The 23413-nt window shown below is 32.7% G+C and overlaps 1 protein-coding gene across 1 annotated transcript in view; it reads left to right on the top strand.

Moving 5' to 3' along the window:
* The window catches only part of Mekk1 (mitogen-activated protein kinase kinase kinase 4), a 43102-nt gene that overhangs the window by 4246 nt on the left and 15443 nt on the right, over positions 1-23413 (top strand). Inside the window, exons 3-19 of the mRNA XM_089243990.1 lie at positions 1551-1724; positions 4528-5616; positions 6556-6789; positions 7310-7462; positions 7756-7913; positions 8988-9107; positions 9600-9702; positions 12496-12579; positions 12759-12801; positions 13422-13627; positions 15923-16072; positions 16431-16592; positions 16834-16967; positions 17368-17449; positions 17996-18219; positions 20469-20524; positions 21085-21258. Coding sequence (XP_089100116.1) covers positions 1551-1724; positions 4528-5616; positions 6556-6789; positions 7310-7462; positions 7756-7913; positions 8988-9107; positions 9600-9702; positions 12496-12579; positions 12759-12801; positions 13422-13627; positions 15923-16072; positions 16431-16592; positions 16834-16967; positions 17368-17449; positions 17996-18219; positions 20469-20524; positions 21085-21258 — 3346 coding nt within the window. The remainder of the gene's footprint in view (positions 1-1550; positions 1725-4527; positions 5617-6555; positions 6790-7309; positions 7463-7755; positions 7914-8987; positions 9108-9599; positions 9703-12495; positions 12580-12758; positions 12802-13421; positions 13628-15922; positions 16073-16430; positions 16593-16833; positions 16968-17367; positions 17450-17995; positions 18220-20468; positions 20525-21084; positions 21259-23413) is intronic.

Genomic DNA, 23413 nt, shown 5'->3' with positions numbered 1-23413 from the left:
CAGTGGTTCTCAACCAGGAATCTAATGATTACCCTTGTAATACCGGTGTATATTATAAGCGTGCCACGAGGGGAAATCGAGCAGAAGGGGAGCCATGACAGTTGGGGGGGGGGGCACAGAGCGCTGTGAAAAAATAAAGTTTCTAAGTGAAATATGGTAGGACCAAATATGACTACTTTGAGAATCCAGCAGAACCATTAACAGATGGGTCATCTTAACACATGGGCAGGGCCTGTTTCCAGCATGATGAGGTCCCTGGGCCAGACAGGAATGAAGAGGCTCTTGCAACAAGACTTTTCACAGGTGTTCGGTTGGCTAGTGAATATAGTGTTGTTTGAAAAATTTTGGGTTCCCAAAGTTATGTGGGCCCTGGAAAAAATGCCCCACTTGCCCATGCAGAAATCAATCCACGAACAATGGGAGGAACAATCAGCCATATCCCATGCCCATAAGAGGCATACATGATGATATCTATGATTTTCGGGAATAAGTAGTAAATATGTGAGCTGTTACTTCCAGATCAGTACTGTGCTCTCACTTTGTGGATATCATTTTGCTGAAGAAGCCCATGATGTTGGGATTTCTCTGAATAGAGCCAAGACCAAGAATGCTCACCAGACTATAGCAAAGAGATAGACCATATTTAAAAAAACTTTTTCTTCACAATGAATTTGCTGAAAAAAGTTATCAATTTAAAAAAAAGCCTCGCTCACTCACTAGGGAGTCACTAGGTTGGCCCATGTACTAAAATGGCCATGGAGAAGAGGCCACAAGAAGAATATATTTTTCAAAGGGGGCCACTGGTGAAAAAAGATTAAGAAACACTAAACTAAATGCTACACTGACTGTTGCTCTCAGCCAGAAGTGATATATTGAAGGCATGGGAAACAACCAAATTCCATCAAGTCCACTCAAGCCAAGTTGGTTGAGAGCAGAGTTTTTCCATGATTCAGTCGGCCAAGGCTGGCATTAAAGTTGATTTTGTTCATTTCAGTCAGTTTGATATAACATTTCCTGATCATAACTAACTTCTGGTGTAAGGGAAATGTCTCGTCAATACTCAAACTCACAATGGGTCCCAAAGCCCACGGGAATCTTGTTCCTTGAACGACAGACCGAAAAACCTAATCAGTGGATTGCAGCTTCATGCATATTTAGTAACCTCTCAGTGCTATTATTACTTGATGCATTAAGATGTGAGAACAATGTTGAACATCACACCTAGGCCCCAAAGCAGAATGTGCCAAAATCTGTGACGTACGTCGCTGAACAATTAGTGCTACTGCAGAACAATTTGGAAGAATTTTGAGGAAAAAGTATGGAAAAACGCACACATGTATGGAGACTTTTACTGCAGAACATTTGCAGTCATCTGAGGGCTCGTCGCAGAACAGTGCTAAACATTCTGCTTTGGGGCACCTAGGATGCTTTTATTGAATCTCAAATTATCACTTTTGTTTAAGAAATAGTAAAAAAGATGATGATCATGAAAATCAATCTCTACCTATTTTATTGTTATATATATTATGGACTGATATTATTTCACACAGCCTGAAGTTAGAGAGCCATTGAAACTTCCGGTTTATACTCCTAATTCAATATCTGATAACAATCAGAGTCATGCATCTCCTGTTTCACCAACTGAGCGTCATCAGTTTTTCAAATGGTTCTCACATGTTGTGCGTCATAGCCAGTCAAGCCAAGAAAAAAAGTTGCACAATGTTGTAAGTATGATTTAGAGGTATTTTTAGTAATAGCAAATTGTTAGTGATTTTATTTCACACAGCCTGAGCATACAATATGCTATCACAGTTTGGGGTGGTGACTATGAGACTAATGTTAACATGGTTAGAAGCTCTTTGCAAAAAGTAATCAACAATGTATCTCAAAAAATGTTCATGATCCAGGACTGCAATAATGACTATAGATTTAATATTCAGAAACTTCATCTTTATAAAGCAATTTTATTTATCCAGAAAAACCCTGCATAGTTCAAATTAAAGCAAACAGTAAGACAAACAAGGAGAACTGGAACCCAATATGAAGGGATAAAACCATAATACAGAAACAGTTTTCATACATCGCACCTAAAGAATATAATAATCTAAATCATGATATAAAATCTGAAAAATGTATTAGAAAATTTAAACGATTACTAATTAATGATATCAATCAAATCTCTTGAGTATCAAGTAGAATGCAATCTGCCTTTCTCACTCTTATTTTTTGGATATCTTATATTTGACTGTATTTATGTTTTTTTGTTGTTGTTTTTTTGTAATCTGATCAATTTTAAATTTCAGTGAGCATGATAAATTTATGGTTGCAAATTAATGATATTAATTTCTCAAAGTGCAAGCACAGCGAATACTAATTTTTATCTACTCAAGTCCAGATACGAGTGCTGCCAAACCCTGGACGGATCGTACGATCCCTTGGGCTAATATTGGAATGTAATATGTGTTTGTGTATTTGTGTTCTGTATTTGTCTTGATGTGTTAATTAAATTTAAATTTAAATTTATTTATAGCAGCGGTTCTTAACTGTTTTTGACTCACTGAGTCCTTTTTAGTACAAAAAATTATATGGCGGAGTCCCATAGGCCAATTTTTTAATTATTCATCAAAGATACTGATTTATTTTTACTATTTAAAAATATGTATAATTATTTTTTTTAATTTCACTATTTTTTATATTTTCCTCGAGCGGCCGCGGAGAGTGCACAAGGAGCACCGGTTGAGAACCGCTGATTTATAGTAAATTGAAACAAAGACAGTTGTGGTTCCATAAGCAATATACAGTTTCAAATTAATTGCATGCAAAATATCAATCTAAAAAAAATCAATGATCATGATTTGTGAAATCAAAGGGGCCAAGTCAGTTATTTTGCATTGACTGAATTTCATCTTGTCCGATACAAAAGAAAAAAAAACTACAAAAACCACATTACATTAAAAAGAACTGAATCCTTGAATATGGTTCATGACAAATATAATGAACGTATTGAACATTTCAACAGAGAATTTTTTATTTTTTAAGGCCGAAATTTAATCAGAAAGGCCATTGAATTTCATTGGTATTAATTGGCTATGCCTGTTCTGCGTTGTTTTCTCCCTAGTTCAGATTCTTCAAAAGGATTAGCCATGCCAATATTTTCACGGTGCTATTTAACTGCAGTGCCATTAGCAACAATGTACTTATCACAATTTTTATAGTAAGTTTGAAAATCATAACTTTTCATTTGCAATTTTGTGAACAAACAAAACAGTTTGTTTGCACAGAGCACAGATAGTTAAACATTATCTCTTCTCAAGTGGAGTAATTATAAATTACCATATGAAAATAGAGTGGGTCAAACACACAACCAATACATTTAAGCATACAAAATAGCATAATCTTCCTTAGATAAACAAAAAATCTCCTCTGGTGTTAAATTATTTTAAGATTTAGTTGAAACATGAATTACCACTGCTCTGTATTGCTTTTCATCGGACTAAATGTATGTTTCATTAAAACTCCATTTCATGTTGATGACATTCAGCTGTATTTGCTGAAGTGTGCACGAAAAATTTTCAACACCGTTAAATTTTTAAATTCTCATATACTTCTGGCTGAGATAAATTCATATATCATCCCCCTCACGACATGAGCATGAACGTGCAAATTCTTGGAGAAAAAAACATGGGAAATGACGTTTGAACATGGGCAGAGATACGAGGGGGGAGGGGAGCGTGGGGGGCATTGCCCCCCCCAAAAGCATCAAAAGTGGAATCGACTGATCTAATGTATATATGAATTGACATCATCATCATCATCATCGTGCCCCCCCCTCAATAATGTCGTGCCCCCCCCCCCCTCCCAGACTACCAAGTCTATCTCCTATGCGTTTGAATGCTTATTCTACCCATGTTACTTCTATGGAAGTTATCTTTCTAGAATGTTTTGTAACATGTGTTCCAAAAGGGATGCACATTCACATTTCTTAGATAGCAAAACAAAGTATCCAAACAGTTGATAAAAAAAAGTGAACACTTACATATTTATTTTCTGGCGTGAGGTGGGACGATATAAAATAACTACCCCTCTCTCTTGAGATAAATAAATAAAAAAATTATGGCTACAAGCAAACATTACCAAAGGAGCAAAGAAAAAACAGCTTTAGCTTTATCACTATATATATATATGCTTACATCCCTGTACTTTGCTATTATGGTAACTGAAGTTGTGAATTTAATCAGTGTTCCAAAAAATATAAAAAGAGGACTACTCCCTTGAGTTTATGAATCGATTAATTCCATTAATTCATTCAAATATAAGGCACTGGTAGACATCAGAATACCACCATTTTTTTTCTTCTCTCATGAAACAACCTCACCAATTTTAGAGATGAAAATTTGAGAAAGAACAGTCCTGGGTTTAGTAAACACACTGTAAATAGGTTTTAAACCCAAAAAGTACAAAATGAAAGTTTTTTTTATGTTTCTAATTATACCTGTTGTGACATTTACTTAATTTTTTTCATCACAGATTTGTTTGGAAGATGACGTGACTTTAAAAACAATGCGTTATTTTATATGGATGGAGTTGATATCATGGCAAAAAGGATGCAGTCCAGATGAAATGGAAAGTATACTGAATTTGAAGCGGCAAAGTATAACCTTTGTTGTTCAAGCAGTGCTCAACTTCAATATTAAATTTGAGGAATACTCTCAAGGTAAAGCTGCAGATCCACAGAAAACATTGAAATTAAAGTTGGAAAATAAAAATCTCAATCGTTCTTTGGATATTACAGTGCCAGAGTTGAGTTCCAGTCAGTTTGATGGAAGCTGCGAAAGTGGCCATGGATCCTTACCATGCTTTATAGATGGCAATAGATCTGGACTCCCATCATTGAAAAACAATGATATCACATGTGAGTGCAGTGATACATTGAGTAAGTTGTGCCAGAATTGTATTGATCAAGAGACTTTTGCTCTTCATCGTGTCAAAGCAATCATATCTGCTGTAGACAAAGTTGAGTGTTTGTATCCATCTTTGAAATCTCTAGCTGAGCATGTACCTGCTTATCGCAGTCGAAGATTTTCTTGTAGGCTTAAAACTCTACACACTTGGCTAAATTTGACCGAAGAGCTTAGACAGAAGATAGATCTTTTGGCAAAGCTTTTTGGTATTAAAGACAGAAAAAAGGCTGGATGGCCTTGCTATAGACCTGAACATATTGAAAACGTGGGCAATGAAAGTCCAGATGTTGCTATGTATGGCAGTGAGACAAAGATAGTTGCTAGAACTATTCCATTCAGAAACTATTCTGTAGATTTCAGCAGTCCTAGCACTAGTGGTTCTGATAAAAGTGAAAGGTCAAAAAATTCTGTACCATCATCTCCAGACTCCCATGCAAATGAACCATTCAATTTGTCTCATACTATATCATATAACCATGATTCTAATTTACCGAGTCGAAGTATTTACAGAAGGTATGTTGATTACACCTTGCGTCATCATGGGTTGAAACACATGCACAAGCATCTTTTCACGCCTCTTCGTCCTGTATTGTACAAAGTTCATACAGCATTGAAAAAACCAAAGCCAGAATTTTCACCTGATATTCCTGCTAAGGTATATTATTGCTATTTTTGTTTATTTTCTATCAAATTTTTGTCAATATTTTCATCTTGCTAAAACTGATCAAAAAGTATGTTTATTGCCGATTCAAATACAATAGAAAGCTTGATGACATGATAGAAAAATAAGCTTAAAGCATGCTCTTCCCTTTTCTTGGTATGTTACAAATACAAGGCCACAACAGGCAAATTGCCCAACGAGGTGGCTAACTTAAGAACATCATGGATCCCCGAGCCATTTGTTGGAGGCCCTACCTACTACTGCTATACCACACATGCGCCCCGGCCACCCCCCCCCCCTCCGCGGAACCCCAAACGAACATGCAAGAATGTGGTGTACGTGTAGTGAAACCTGACGTGAAGTTTTTTGTTTCTCTGTAATGCTTGTTATGTGTAGTGCTGCCATCTGCCACCAGTTTTTCTAACTATGAGTGAAGTGTTATGATTGAATGATTTATCGTTGTAGGACTGTTGCTCTCTGTGGCGAGACTTTTTAACGGGGAGATCGGCTCGCATTTGCGCCTTGAAGTTGGGAGCCACAGAAAACCAACTTCAGCCGACCACCACTGTGGGGTTCGAACCCAGATCCTCGCATCGCGAGTCCGTCACTATAACCACTCGACCACCACAGCGACTAATTAATTGTTCTAATTAATTGTTGCTCTACCATATGAATTCCTGGAAACATTGATTCATTTAAATATAAATTGCTTTGCCTCTGTTAAACTTATCTTGGAAAAGTGTTATATCTAGATATGTGGAATGACAGTTGGATCCCAATTATATATCAGATTTTCCTTTTTCCTTGTTTGTTTTGACTTTCTTAAAAAATTGGAAAAATTATCAGAATGTTTATTTTTTGTGCTCATTGTTTTTTTTTCTTAATTGGAAAATTATATTTTTTATTAATTTTATCTTCTTTTTTTTTTTCAAGTTTGTGACTGAAGAAACAAAAGCCTTTGAAAGTGCTCTTCCTGTCAAGAAAGAATATCTGGATGAGCTGGAATCAGTTGGTGTATGGTCAGAATGCTTTCAAAGCATGGGTCTTCCAACATTCCACAAACCATTTTTTTTCTTGTTGCGAGTATTTCTTGATGTAATGCATGAATGCTTGTGTTTGAGACTTGAACAGCAGCCATCTAAACCTTCTTTGCTCAGTGTGGGACAGGTACTGGTATATTTCTTGACTTTTTAATTAGTCACCCAGAATTCTGTACTCATTAGCTGAATCTGATTTTCTAATTTCAAGGTGCAAATGCAAGCCATCTCCCCAGTTCAAAAGTTAAGGGAGATCAGGTAGATCTAAAACACAATAATTATCACTCACCAAAATTCATACACTTTCAATCCTGAAGATAGATCGCAGCACTTCAAACACACAACATCCACACCTTTGTTATTCATGTTTACATTTAAAGAATTAATATGTTCAGTACTTTTTAGCATGTACCTATTTGATAGAAGTTCAAATGAATGTTTGAGAGGTGCATGTGTGTGGTGTAATAGTAGTATAGAAAGAAGGAATAAGATCTTCCAAATATGGGTAAAGTTAAAAAATATTCGAGACTTTACATTGACACAATATAAAGAATAATGAACAGAAAAATGGATTGTCTCAACATGCTTTTGAAATTCATTGACTTCATTATTTTATTCAAACAAAGTTGTTTTGTTTTTAAATTTATCAGTTGATAAAAGAGTGTAAAGAGGTTTTGAAAGCTTCTACACAGACAAGGCAGAAGTACATGAACCTTGCTCAGACAGTGTTGGGTGAAAGTGGAAATGAAATTATTGAAGCACAACTGGATGCATTTGATGATGACATGAAAAAAATGCTTCAGGTGTGTTTAGTGTTTGTTTCATTTAATGTTCTAGTAAGTATTATAATTCTGACTTAATGTTCTAGTAAATATTATAATTCTGATTAATGTTCATCAACTTTGGTAAGTTGGGTAATTTTTATGAAATTTTTTATGCTTCATGTATTTATATTTTTTACGCTCCTTTGTTTTCTTCCTAATATATGATACAATAACAAACTTTATATAATATGAATATTCACAAATCACATTCATCAAATGCTACTTATTTGTTAAAATAACAGCTTTTTTAAAATATTTTGAATTATTTTCAGGTCTACTTAGAATACCTTCATCACAGAATATTAATTATGCCCAATGTGCCACAAACAACTCGCCATCAAAAAAGTTATTTGGAGGAAGAATGGTGCTTTGTGAGAGCTATATGTCCAAATATACCAGGAGGAGAAGCATTAGCTGCAAAAAAATTCTGGTGAAAAGCTTATTATTTAAATCTAAAATATAATTTAATACTTTTTTTTAAAGTTTATTTTAGTGTTTGATACAGTGTCATTCAAGTCCAGATGTCAGGTATAAATTTCAAATGAATTAAGTTTTTTTTGTTTGTTGTAAACAGATGAATTTATATGGGTTTTAATTCCATTATTTTTCATTGAATTTACTAATTTGACTTTTTGAATGCATAATTGAAAATTGTCTGATAGATATGCATATACTGTTAAAATCCTGTATCATGAAACGATAATTGCCCATGTAATGATATTACTTTCTGGTTCCAGTGCACTTTTCATAGGGTTGATATATTCCATCTATAACAATTAATCCTTTATAACAATGTTTTACAGGTCCCTTGAGTATTGTTATATATTTCTATGTAGGCGTTTCATGTGTATATACTCCCATATCACATATATAATATAATAATAATAATAATAAAGACAGAAAATACACATCAAAGAAATTGCTACAAAATTGGCAAGCAGTTCAAGCAACAACTTTATCAAGTTATGATCGCCAAGTTGCAACAAGTATTGGCGAATTTGCCTTGGTGCACAATTTGCATTTCTCAAGGCTATACCATACCTTGCATTCACCCTAAATGTGAACCAACATGCTACTAGCGATTTCATGTTACATTGTTTTTTAAAATAAATTATCACTGCATTACTGTAGAAATACTGAAAATGTTAAATGTTTGAGAGAATAAATTAAGGAATCAATATTGAAACACAGTAAAACCCCTCTTAATGGACATTCCCCCTTTTACGGCCAAATTATAATTTCCCCTCTTGCATAATAAATGTAAGCATTTCAAACCCCTGTTTAACAGTCACCCTTCTTTTCCAAACTTTTTTGTCCCACTGGTGTCCGCAAAAGAGAGGTTTTACAGTAATTGAAAAAAAATTTAAGTCTAGAATTTAAAACTAAAAGTTTATGCTTATGTTAGCTGTTATTTTTTTTTTCTTCATTTAGTTTTGTCTCAGGTATTGAATTTATTTTAAAAGTCTGAAAAGTTTTTTATTCTGATTCAAATTTTATATTTCAGTTTCATGTCCAGCTTTTTGTTGCATTCTATTGGAATTGTCTTGGTGGATGGAATCAGGGAAGAAATGAGAAAGTTTCATGAAAGTGATGAAGACAAGTGTAGAGATCTGATGTTCTCAAGGTAATTGGTGTAAATTATTTGTATAAATAATTTTTATTTATATTTTTGTTATGAAAACATTGAGAAACATTGAAAAATTTTGAGAAGTATGTTTCTTTTTAAATTAAAGGGAATGATTTAGTTTTAGTGTACAGGATACATTTAAGTGCTTCTGTTTCTGAATGTCACTGGTTTGTAATTAATTTGACTAAATGAAAATACTGCCAGTAAAATACAGTAGGGCCAGTTTTTTAATATTACAGAGTTGAGACAATTTTCTGTTACATTATGTCAATTGATTTAGTTGCAGTTGAGAACATTTTGTCTGCCTGATTGCTTTAACCTATTTTGTGAAAATGAAGCATGCCTTTTCTTATGAAAACACATTCAAACTTACTTTAACTGCCAACATAATTTTCATGTTTTTGTGCATTTATTTATATCTGTTTTGTGAAATGTTATGTAATTATTTGCAGAAGATACACACACATAATTTCTTTAATTTTTCTTCAGAAAAAATAAAGCCCTTCAAACATATCGAGATATCAAACATACTTTCCAGGATTTGTCAGAAAGAGCAAGGCAAGTCATTGCTTTAGCAAAAAGTTTAAGAAAGGTTTGTGTTATATTTATTTTTCCATACAAATCACAGTAAAACCTAGTAAAACGAATGTTCAAGAGACTGAAATTATTTTCTGTTACAGACAGACTTCCGTTTTATAAAGGTGCACACAAAAATATATTCAGCATTTTTTTTAGGAAACTTAAATTTTGAGAATATCATCCAAAATACTATAAACCAAGGAGTAATAAACAGTGAAATGTATATTATTTACTGTATTTTGAATTTTTTCATGTTATTTCAAATTACTATACATTTAAAATTTCATGCTTAATATACTAATTGTTAAACTTCATTATAAAATGTTCTCAATAGAATGAATTTTCTTACTTATGTCAAAAGTGCAAAAAAAAAATGTTTAAAATTAAAAATAATTGAAAAATGACATAGCTTTTTAAAAATAGCGACAATGAGCTCAACAACCAATAAACTTTGTGAAAGAAAGGTTATACATTTCTGGCCGTATTTATCTATATGTGAATTATTTTTTGAAATAATTGAGTACAGTTTCGTACTAGCAATGCTCTTACAATACAGTTTTCTGCAAACATTTGTGCACTGTTTATAATGCTCAAAAGTTCCATGCCATCTTTATAAGCTGCAAAGTCCTGTAAGTTCGTAAAGCATTGAACTGCACTTGTGTATACAACTTTATCACAAGATCTTTTTCTGCAATTGAGTTGAATTTCTCTTCTTCATTAGTAAGCTGCCCCCAAATAGCAGTTTCAATACAGATTTCATATGGTGCTACCGTATCTAATTCATTATCCACTGTTACGAAATTGCATTCAATCCTACTTTTGCTGAATCTAATGTGTCTCATAGATTATCAATTTCATGATTGACTGATTCTTCTATTGGATTGATTTCTCTGGAAAGTTTGCTTTTACAAAAAAGATTTATGGTTACATTATAATTTTTTTTCCATGCTTTAGAAAACCACAATATCGCATCTTGCACGTTGATAGATTTTGTTAATTCTGATAAACTTGATGCATTTTTAATTTTTGCAGTAGTGATTGCATTACAAAGCTCTGGTAATTTGTTTACATTTTGTGAATTACTCCGTGACCCATTGGCTGTGTAACACTAGTTGTGCTAGGCAAGTAAAAAAAAGCCAGTCTCACATTCAAAAGCTCTGTGAGGATGACAAGTTGCATTGTCAAGAAATAGCAGAACCTGTCATTTTTGTTTCTTAATTCTGGCATTGAAGGCAGCAAGCCTTTCCCATGAGTTTAGCTGTCATCTACACTTTTTTGTTTGTCTTCCACTCATCTGGTAGACTTTTAGGATTTATATTCCTGAAACAATGTTGTTTGAAGGATTTACCAATAACCAGAGGTTTTTTCCTTTTCTCCAGTCATGAAAGCACACAAAAACCCAGTAAGTCTTTCTTTTGACTGTTTGCCTCCAGCACAACTTTCTCCCTTCAAACAAAGAGTTTTGTTTGGTAAGGCCCGTAGAACAATCCGGTTTCATCACCATTTGCTAGGTCTTTAACATTGTATCCTTTGATTAAATTCAAAAGTCTTTCCCTCCAGTTATTCAGTCTCAGGGCCACCATCAGCAGCTTCACCACAAACTTCCTTGAATTTTATTGAATGTTGTTTTCAAAAACTTTCTAGCCACCCAAGTTTTTTTGTAATTTTTTTTTGCTTCAGCCTAAACTATTGCCCAGATATTAGCAGGTTTCTCGATCTGGCATTTGCAAAACCATTTCCATACAATTTTGTTAATCTGCTCATTTCTAGTCTTGTACATTTTCTTTTTTGTTTCTTCATTTCCATTCAACCATTCTTCTCAAATTTCATGGTTTTCTTTTGATAATATCATAACATTTGATTTTTTCAATAGCAAACTTCTTTATTATCTCTGTAAAATTAAAAGTTTCCTTTTCCTTTGCATCTATGACCTTCATTTTCGTGTTCAAATCCAAGAAGTGTTTCTCGTGACTGGTGACCATCTCTACAATGAATGAAATACTAGCACACGGTATCACTAAATTGTGAACAATAATTCAATCTCCCTCGCATATTCCTGTCCGGAAATACTTTAAATGGAAATTATCAGCATTTTTCCAAAAAACGAGAGTGTTTCCTAACAAAAGTGACCATTTCTATTGTAAATAAAATGCTATATGGGCTTTACTAAATATTGAATAGAAATCAACTTCCACTCAAGCTAAGCCCCAACTCCTTATTTCTAGAATCACTTTACATAAATAATAAACATTCATCGTTTTTCCAAGAGTTCCCTAACAAAAGGGGGATCAATATGTTTTAACTTCTTCCCATTCAAAGGACAAAACTTGGCAAAACTTTGCAAACTTGCACTTGGCAAAAATTCTTTCTGTTTTAGCAGATTTTTATCTAAAAATAGACTAAATATGCCTTTCGTCTCTGCTTTAGATAGTTTCTGTCTTAGATTTCCCATAATTGAAAAACATTAATTATTCACTAGACTATTTTTCTGTTCTGTTCAAGACAGGTTTTTCATCTCATACAGTGTCAGCCTTAGACAAGTTTCACTGTAGTACATTTTTATTCAACTACTTGGGGTTTCAGATTCAGCTTAAATCCCATTGGTCCTGCTTTTATAATATTATTTTCAGCTTAGTGGTTAGAAATTATACAGAAATGGGAGAAATAAGCCATTATTTTATGGCTTTTTATTTATTAATTGTGTTCAATATTCTGCATATGTTTGGAAATATATTTTCATTATTTATATCAAAGAACCATGAAACATGAGCTTGTTTTATGTTTTGAATAAATATATTTTTTTTAGGATCTAGAAATTGCAGCTGAATTTTCATTGCTTGTTTCAACTTATCAGTTCATTAGGAAGTTGAAAGAAACAGGCCATATAAGAGTGAGCCAAACAGTTTCTTTGATAAATTATAATTTTTTATGGATTAATGTAAATGCACACTAATAACTAATGTAAATCATATAATTAACATTTGACACTATGTTTTTACTATTTATGTTGAAAATATTACCATATAAGTATCAGTGGAAGTTAACATTTAAAAAAAAATGTATTTACAGGTTATTGCACCTCATACTTCTGGTCACGTTATGTTTGTGCCAGGTAAATCAATCTTTTTTGTGACTTAATTAACTCTGACATATACATGTGAGTTAAATATTTATTCAAACAACTGAATTAACAGAAATTATAGTTTCTTCTGTCTTCTTTCATTAAATAAAAAATATTTTTGCAGCATTTATTTTTTTTAGTATCACACACTCACATAGAAAGAAAGAGAAGCATGCTTTATTTGTCTGTGAATTCACATTCAGTACTACTTTGTGAAGTGCAACCTTTTATTTCTTTGCTTTAAAAAGTTAAAGAAAATGGAATATTTTTAATATCTAAATGATATTGAATAAATTGAATCTTCAAAAAGTTTTAATTCTTAAATTTTTTTTCCCGTTTCTTATTTTTGGATTTTCTTTTTTAACATGAAAACGGTGGTTACTGGGCCATTCCTGTGATTGTGGAATAATCTTTAGTTAAAAATTGAAGACTGGTTGTTCAAGTTCTTTCAGATTTATTTACAATATTTGAATGTATAAATATCATTAATGTGGAATGAAATTTTTTTTTTTTCACATCCCACTTGTATTTTTAGTTACTCTGTGTAATTCATTTCAAAATGAATTCATTTTCAAACGTAACTATATTTTTCTGTGATTTTCATTTGAAAGGTAACCTTCAGCATCATGAGATGTTAATCTGGCAGCTTGTTGACATGACATGTGGGCATGAAACATTAGACATTGATGGAGATCAAGCTATCTATTTGGTAATGATGGAATGCAGCAAGATTGAATTGAGAGGTTTATTTTGGGATGGTCCAACAATCATATTGGAGCCTACTGCAGAAGCAAACATAACTCTTTCACATGTTGAGGTAGCTCTTAAGAATTTACTTGTTAAATTTGTGCTTATTTATTTGTGCTGATTAATCAATTAAATTTTTTGATTAACCAGTTATAATTTTTAATTGATTCCCAGCTCTAGATAAGTACTGAAAATGTTGTGGTAGACCGTTTTTTCAATATGCAATCACAAATTTTTATAAAAGATGCTTTTTGCCCTTGCTTTGTGTGTGGTAAGTGCCAAATGAATGGAATTTGATGTTTTGGAAGCTGTTTATAAAATCTGTAAAAGAATATTTTTATTGCTTGGAAAAAGAGGAATTCAAGGTATTATATTAGAACTGCTTATTACATTTGTTGATATTATGAATACTTTGCCTCAACCATCTGCTCTTTATGTCTTTCGCTGTGGGCTCTTGCACTTATAACCATTACAAAAGGGGTATAGCTAGATTTGTCTCAATAAAATATTATCTGCATATATCGGTATTATTGATTTCTGTATGCAACGATTAAATCATTATTCCTAGATTTCTATAAAGCCTTTGATAAAGTTCCCCACGATAAACTTCTCCTCAAACTCTCCCGCATTGGCCTTAACGTTCAATTACTTAATTGGGTGGAGGCTTTCCTAAAACACCGTAAACAGTTTGTTCATTTTAATGATCATAACTCACCATCCGCCTCCGTAAGGTCTGGGACCCCTCAAGGATCGGTCCTCTCACCGTTACTTTTCCTAATTTATATCAATGACCTTCCTCAATCCCTCAACTGCACCACTAGACTTTTTGCTGATGACTGTGTAATTTACCGTATCATTCACCATCAATCTGATCAAGAACTTCTCCAACATAACCTGGCTTCTATCGCCGACTGGTGTTCCCTATGGCAAATGCCAATGAATATCTCAAAAACGGTTCACATGAAAGTTACCCGTAAACTTCTTCCTCTTGAATACTCCTACTCCATCAATCATTTACCGTTATCCCAAGTTTCACATATCAAATACCTTGGTGTCATTATTTCAGCCGACCTACGTTGGAACAAACACATCGACTACATTTACCAGAAGTGTCTTAACAAACTTTTCTTCCTCCGCCGCAATCTTAAACACTCTACTCGGGATATCAGACTTCTCTGTTACCAAACTTATATATCCCCCGTCCTCTCCTACGCCGCTGAAATCTGGGACCCTTACACCTCCAGCAATACAGACAAACTTGAATCAATTCAAAATAAATCCGCCCGATTTGTTCACGACTGCTGGTCATCTTTCATTTCTGTGTCCGAACTTAAAAATGAACTTCATCTCCTCCCTCTCTCTACTCTTCGTCTCATTTCTCAATTAACATTGCTTTATAAAATTTTCCATGGTCAGTTCAACATAGATACTTCTGGTATCTTAGCCAAACCATCCTACATCTCTAGAAGACTTGACCATTCCCTTAAAATAAAACCTATTTTTGCTTCCACTGACTGCTTTAAATACAGCTTCTTTCCTCATACCATTGGTGAATGGAACAAACTCCCAAGCTCTATTGTTGAATCTCCCTCTATCACTAGTTTTTTATCCAACATCAAACAATATCTTTGTCATTCTCAATCACATCCTCTTGTATAGGCCCAAGGGCCAACAATATTGTATAAATAAATAAATAAATAACTTTATAACGTAATTACATTAATTACATTAATTTATAATGTAAAAGTGTTTGGTAAATCACTTATCAAACACTCTTTTATGTTATAAAATTTTTTGGCACAATTTTTCACTTCCTCGTAGGCTTTTTCTATAGTCTTGTTTTTTGTATCATATTTTTCTTTTAAATTACACAGCAACTTGTAAGCTATTATTCAACACTTGTCTAGTGTTGATCAAATTAACTGTTCCCAAGTTTACAACTAAAATTTGCAAAATTACTGAAGGTGCTGCAGGACATTATAAGAAAAAGTCATGTCAGATGTATTTCTGTGGAAACCCCATTTTTTAAATTATCGATCTACTTACACCACACACAATAATGTTTACCAATACTTTCTGAGATCTAAACGAGTCAAGTGTAGATCTAATTTCATTACTGCTACTTTTTGAGTATTCAACTTGAACTTGATGCAACCCATTCACGTGAATAAAACCAACCCTCCCCCCCAAAAAAAAAAAACAAAAAAAAAAAACAACTGTATAATATTATGTAACTATAAAATATTAACAGATTGGGAGTCATCAATTTTGATTTAAAAATCATCAATATGTTAATGTTTTATTGTAAGTAAAATGATGAAGAAAAAATAAGTTTTTTTTGTGTGCATCTTATTTTACTTTCTAGGTAAATGGCGTTCTTCTGGTAGTGAACCACTCTTCTCAGCTTATATCTCAGTGCAAGAAATTCAAGAATTGCTTAGGTGACACACTTAAGATTGACAGACAGCAGACTTCTTGCAATTATGCTATTGCGAGTGCCCTCAATGACTTGAAGGTAGAATTTTGTAACTTGGATTGGCTGAATGTTAAACGGTTTATTCTCTGAATTCGGAAATTGAAGAGTTTTTAAAAAATTTTAATTTTATCTTTTTTTGGCACCTCGCATAATTCTTTTAATTATGTTTTTATATTTATAATTAACTCATCGTAGTTGCATTTAAGTCTCTCATGGTGAGTAGTAGATAATCTTTTAGTTATTACAATTCAGTCACTCATTAAATTTTCAAATAAGTAATATTACACACAGATTTATGTTAAACTGTAAATACTCTATTTTAATCAAAAAATTGTTTTTCTGTCAAAACAGATGTATTTGGGATGCTTTAATTTTTTTTTCATAAACTTATTTGTAGAGTGAAGCTCTGGAACTGTGGGATGTTCTTGTATCGGGAGTGAAACAGGTTGAAGAAGAGCTGGATATATTTCCTTTGAGCACCCTTGATGAATCTGACCAAGTATCACTTCTCTCATCATACAGAGAAGTGCTTCATCAGGGCTATAGATTTGCTTTTGAAGTAAGTGTCATTAAAATTAAATTCTTAACTAATATTTATAGATATGATCTAAATGTGCAGAGTAAAAAGGTGTTTCCCTTTTGATGATAACTACGTGACCAAATGTTTTTTATTATGCTGACACATCAAGCTCTTACTTTTCAAATGCAACTCACCTATTTCTATTTTCAAAAATATTTTCTTTAAAAATTTTGTACATGTGATTTTCTTACTACTATTATTATCTTGTTTTTTATTTTAGTATCATAAAGAAGTGATGAGACTGATTACTGGTGAAACCAAAGACAGATTCTATTCTAGTCTTGCCAAGTTTGCTGAACAGTGGATGAAATTTGTAATGGAAAAATGCGATGATGGAAGGGGGTTGCAAACAAGGTGATACATTTAAGCTGTATGATTTGAATATTTCAAGAATTATGCAATAGCCACTCCAATCATCTGAGAAATTGATTATGATTTTTTTTGCACAGTATCTTCTTTTGCATATAATGCATAATTTATTTACTGACTATATTTACTAAATTGTCCAATTACCAAATAAATTTCATCAATAATTTCAAACATAAAACTTAGTTATTTTCAAATGGGTTTTATTGTGTTGAATTTTATTATGTGAGGGATTATTTTGAGATTGAAGGGAGTTTTTATTTCACTGCGTAACTCAATCTTTGTTCAAATGTGTGATAAATAAGATTTTAGACGTTAGCTATTTTATCCTTAGCCTAATATATGTATTTTTATTCGATATGCACATCAAATCAATTTTATCTTCCAGATGGGCTAATCAGGGACTTGAGTTTTTAATTGCTGTATATGACTCACAGTATGGACATAAACTTCCCGATGAAGATTTTGAAGTAAGTTTATGGACATGTATGTATACCTAAATTTATAGTTTAGGAGCAGTGAAATTATTTCAACTAAAGAAACAAATTTTTTAGTTCTTCACATAAATATATGTAATTTTTTTTTCATGGAAGATGCAAAGAGATTTTTATTTCATATTTTATGCTAATGGAAAAAATTAAATTACTTCAGTGCAAATGCAATGTAAACTTTTATTTCTTGATATTTATATGATCAGGCTTTGTACTGGATGCTAAATTGGTATGTGTACTTAAATGCTATTTCCTTCCCCTTCCCTCTTGAATGGAGGCTTGATTAATAAATTCTCTGTAGATTAATAAGAAGTTATACTTTACTGAATGTGATTATTAAATATTATAATCATGATTATTCATATCCATTTGTGCCATGCTGTTTGTTGTAGAAAATTTAATGTTATCTGAATGATGGTATCTCAAAAGAGTCTCCTCATTGTAGCACTTACTATTAATAATGGATATGGAAGGAAAAAAAACTGTAAAATACCATTGATCAAACAAATTCATATATTTTTTCAGGTATTGCAGCAAACAATACACAGCTGTATAATGCATCTTGGTGGTGCTGAAAAGTCTCCAATGGTAACCCAATCTTTGAACTCTCCAAAAACTGGATTTTTTCATCGATTTCAGTTCCAGGGTCGACACTGGCGCAACAGAACATCGTTGTCTGTCAGCAGCAGTGATAGCACCCTCTCTACCTCATCATCTTTCTCAGGCGAGGAACATGTTAAACGAAAAAGGTACTGCCAATAACATTTTAACTAATGATTCTTTGAAGACTGCTGCTATGCTCCGTGATTGTATCTATAATTTTTATTTTAAAGAGTAATTTTGCATTTGATTTCAAAAACTGATGTTCTGAGGTGATGAAAGATGGATAAGATTGAGAAAATAACATTTCTGTAATATATAAGTATGGTCCTATGTATACAGAATCTTATTTACAGTGGGGAGGAGGCTAGTGGACAAAAGCCTAGGGCAGCAAATTCAGAGGAGGGGGGGGGGACGAATTTGAGAAATGAATTTTCAATAAAATTAGTATAATGGAAGAAGAGTCACAGGCACTAAAACATTAAATCCACATCTGCCTAGAGAGTGAGGGACAAAGAATATGTGCAAGCATGTGAGTGATAAGGGGAGTGACTTAGAGTGCTCGCAAGCATATGAGTGACCAAAGCAGTGTGCAAGAATGTGAATGACCTAAAGATTGACCTAGAGAGCGAGAGAGCAGGTTGATGAGTCATAGAAAGAATGACCCAGACAGAGCATGTACAAACATGTCTGTGATCAAAGAAATATGCAAGCATGTGAGTGATTAAAAGACTGTGATTATGTTAATGACCAAAAGAGTGTACAGGAGGGTGCTAAACCAAATCAGTGAGTGACCAAAAGCAGCATTTAGAAAATGTGTAAGCATAGGAGAGAAACCTAAAGAGAGTGTAGCATAGGAGTGACCCAGAGAGCGGGTAACCAACTTAGTGACCTAATGCGTGCACAAGCATCTGAATGACCAAAAAAGTATACATGCATGTGAGTGACCAAAACTTTGCAATAACATGACTTGGTGTATGATCATGTCAGTGAGTAATCAAAAGAGTTACCTAGACATTGTGTGAGCATAGGAGGGACCTAAATAGTGTGTGAGCGGGGCAGGGATCAAAAAATGACCAAAAAAAGTATTCAAGCTTGGGAGTGACCAAAAGAGTGTCTTGGAGACAAAGGAGTATTTCAGGGGGGGGGGGTGTATTAAGGGCAGCAAACTTTAACAGTGAGTGCTCCAGAAAATTAGACTAGAATGATAGAAGAGCAGCAAATTTTGTGTAGCTCACAGGTGGAAAAACCATAAATATGCTTTTGCCTGTATACCTAGAATTTGTCTCTTATTTTTATCCCCCCCCCCCCCAATGCTTTTTCCACAAAAGTTGCCAAAAATGAAATCTTGAAATGAGAAGCTGTTTGAAACAAAAGAGAAAAAGGGAGAGAAAAAAAATTAGAAGGGTTGTTCAGATAGGTGTTTTTCATCATTTATTTTTGTTAAAGATTGTTTTTTTTTATGTTGAAGCTGTCTGAATACAGTTGATATTCTCAGGTCTTTATCTGTTCTGAATACCAAACAGACATGACTAGTTTAATTGAACCAGAAAATAAAATTTGTTTTTTCTGTAAAAAATTATTCTCTGTAGGCTAAAAAAAGCCTTTGCCCCAGAAACTATATCAAGGATTTATGTAAAAACAAATACATGGTTTGATATGTACTGATACAAAGTAGATTCACTGTTTGAAGAATCGACTTATTTTTTTTTAATAAGTAGAAAAATACTTGAAAAATATAACTTTCTTTTTTCCCATGGAAGTTACTAACCATCTCGGCAGCATTGACAAGATATCTTTCCTTCTTAAAAGCCTTTTATTTTTGCAATGTTGAGCCCAGATGTTTTGTAAATCTGATTTTTCGATTTAATAAATTTTCCTATCTCCCTTACTTTGCACCTGCTGAAACTTGGAAGAAAGCCTACTTCATAAAAAAGATGGTATTTTACAGCGATTTGGTGATTTCTGCTATGAAAATCTAGAGTTGGATGGGGATTGCTAAACAAATGCCATGATGTAAATGTCTTCATCAGTATCATGTAAATATCTTGTTTCACAAGTATAGCTTTGATGTGATACTTGATGGTTATTAAATATGACATTAAAAAAAAACCCCCACATATTTAGAATATGTTGATGTAGAAAGAAAGAACAACCATTTAACATGCTTTGAAGACAGCTGATTGTAGAAATCAAGGAACTTATTTACTAAATTGTGATATATTTCAATGAAGTAATTTTGAAAGATCTTTAAAATCTCAAATGTATTGTTGACACAGGAAATAGATGACTTGAAATTTAAATGCATTTTTAAATATTTTTTATTTTTTGGATCATTTTATAAAAGTGACTTTATATTGTCCGTCATTTTATCATAAATTATTTTTCCTTTTTTCAGATCTAGAGATGAAACAACTTCAGAAATTGATGTAAAAGCTCCATGTGATCATGAAGGTAAGTTCTTATAAGTAATTATTGTGACTGAGAAAATTTTATGTATAATAGAATAAACAGAATGATAACGATAACACAAAAAGAAACTTCACTTATTCTAAAATAATTGTTTTAAAATAAGTAGCCCTACAGTTTTTTGTATTTTTTAATAGTAGCTGTATTTTTTGACAAATACTTAAAAAACTTCTTTTTTGCATTGAATAGAGATTTCTTTATTTTGAATTTAATTTTGAGTTTCGTTTTTAAGGATTTCTATTAGCAGAAACTCATAATTTTTTCACCTTGCCAGGTAAAAAAAAGTAATTCATTTTTTGATAATACAAATAATCTATTCGACAGTTCAAAAAAGTTAAGACATTCAAAGTTTTTGGTAAAATAAATGTTTATTATAGGTTTCAAGTAAAATATCATTGTCTGTTGATTTATTCATATTGATTAATTTACCATCAATTAAAAAGTTGATATTGCTGATTAAAATACTGGGTGTTTTTACTTTAGTGCACTGTATGATTCTTACTGACTCAAGTGGCTTTTTAAAATGCATGCTGTTATTATTAAAGGATCACCTATGGAGAGAGTCAGAAAGAGTCTGGAATTATTAGAACAAAATCAACAGAGTAGGCTTATTAAAAAAGGTGTGATTGGTCAACTTAGTACAGTGAAAATTGAACGAATGCCTTTACATGTTAGTGCAAGAAGAGTTACCTTTCCCTGGCAAAGGTGCTTTAAAATTGGTAAGTCAAATAATAACCTGACCAGTTTTTTAAAATTTATGTATTTTTTTTTGTATATGCAGAAAATCTGGTATAATGATACCTTCTGTAACTCTATTGTTCATCGTAGAGGTATGGTTCCAATTTAAAAAAAATTCTGAAAATGTGTTCAGAAATCATTCTGTACCAATTTTGGAGTGAAAAAATTGTGTCTCACAAAATAAAAAAATCAAAAGTTTTATACAGTTCCCATGTCTTCTAACTTCCAAATAGTTTCCCATGCCTCTTCTGAGACCAATAACAAAAATCCCATGTTACTAACTGCAATATTTGCTGAGGTATTTAAATTCAAATACCAGAAAAAGTTGGGAAAGAACAGCATGAATGAGGGAAAGGAGCATAGTCCATTAGCTTATGCTGTTCTTCCCCAACCCTTTCCAATTTTTGAATTCATATATCTCAGCGAATATTGCACTTAGAAACATGTAATTTTCTTTCCTGGTCTCAGGAGAAGACCGTGGGTTTTTAGGACGGTGTCCATATAAAAGTTTATATTTTTTATTTGGGACACACTGTATTTTAACTCTCAAAACTGGTACAGGATGATTTCTGAATGCATTTTCAGCATGTTTTAAACTGGAAACATATCTCTACTACAAACGGTTGATGAGATAAAGGCAGAATTAGGACTTACATGACATATTTATTGTGTAAGAGTTTCACACTGTATCTATAACACCTAATGTACCATAAATAGGGATCATATTTATGTGAGATTTTGAAAAAGGAACTTAACTAATCAGAGAAAATATTTAGGTCACAGCTAAATTATTTTTAGTAGCCAGGTATATTTTCATCCCAAGAAAAACTCAAAAAATATTTGTTCGACTGACTATTCCCAGACTTTACTACCCCTCCCATGTTGATAAGATATGTTTATAAAAATTCAAGGAATTTTTTGTTGTATTTTGACCCAAAGCAAATTTTATGATCCCTGATCCGGGGATTTGTGATACCTTTATTTATTGTTGTAAAATACTTGCTGTGTGATGAAACTGTGCAATCTGGGAAAATTAACAGGCTTATTTTTATCACTTGTGCCCGTGTGGTGCCGGGGTAAGATGTTCGTCTTGTATTATAACGATTACCATCAAGGTCCACGAGTTTGAATCCAGGCAAAGAATATCAGAAACAAATTCTTTAACTACTGAGCCTGGAGCAACCACTGATAAATAGTGCCTTCATTTCCCACCCAGCTCTAGTGGTTGGAAATTGCTGTATGGTGATTATATGATCAGAGTTGGTGTGTGGTAAAGTAGTAGTAGTTATTTTTCCAAATTTTAATTATTTGAAGATGTAGATCCATAATTTTCTGGTAGAAAATATACATTAAAATGCTAGTAAATAAAATTTAATCACCCAAGAAATTAGATTTTTAATGCATTTGAATATATTTAGAAACTCAAACGTTTTTTTGGTTTCCTTGAAGGGGAGAAATGTTCTTATCACGTAATTTAACAAAAAAAAGTTGACAGTAATTTTTACGAACTCGTGAAGACTTGAATAATCATTTCATGAAACCAAAAGTTGTTTAAAGGAATGGTATATTGTTTGAAACCAGAAGACTAGTTTTTAAAAATGCAATGTGGGATTTTTTTCTGACAAAAATGATAAATACATCATTTATTTTGTGCACGTATATGTGCACTAAAATGATTAAAAAAATCTTTTGAATTTCAGTATCATTTGATCTCTCGAGATATTAAAATGTTAAACTATTTTCTGGTCTTCTCTTGCTAATTTTTTATTAATTACAATTATTTATTAATTTCAATAACTAGATAATCATTTAGTGATTTAAATTTGTCTGATTGGTGATTATGTATATAGAAAAATCTCGACTGGTGAGATTAAGTTGTTCCTGAAAGGATTATAATTTCATCATGAAAAATGAAATATCACCCCTTTTTATTCTATGTGCTCCTGGATTAATAATACTCACATGAAGATGAAGATTCATTGGCAGAAAATAGTATAGAGTATTTTAAGTGTGGTAGAAGTACAGTCGATCGATACGTTTAAGAAGTTTCCACTTGAGGCATTTTCGCATTTAAGAGGTCTCGTCTCTAGATCAAGACACCCCCCCCCCCCACCTTTTTGAAACATTTCCCATATA

This window comes from Pholcus phalangioides, unplaced genomic scaffold (genome assembly GCF_987345545.1).
Source record: "Pholcus phalangioides strain wild (caught in Gottingen) unplaced genomic scaffold, Ppha-v1.0 ptg000015l_1, whole genome shotgun sequence".
Classification (NCBI taxonomy): domain Eukaryota; kingdom Metazoa; phylum Arthropoda; class Arachnida; order Araneae; family Pholcidae; genus Pholcus; species Pholcus phalangioides.
This window is presented reverse-complemented; position numbering and strand designations above follow the sequence as displayed.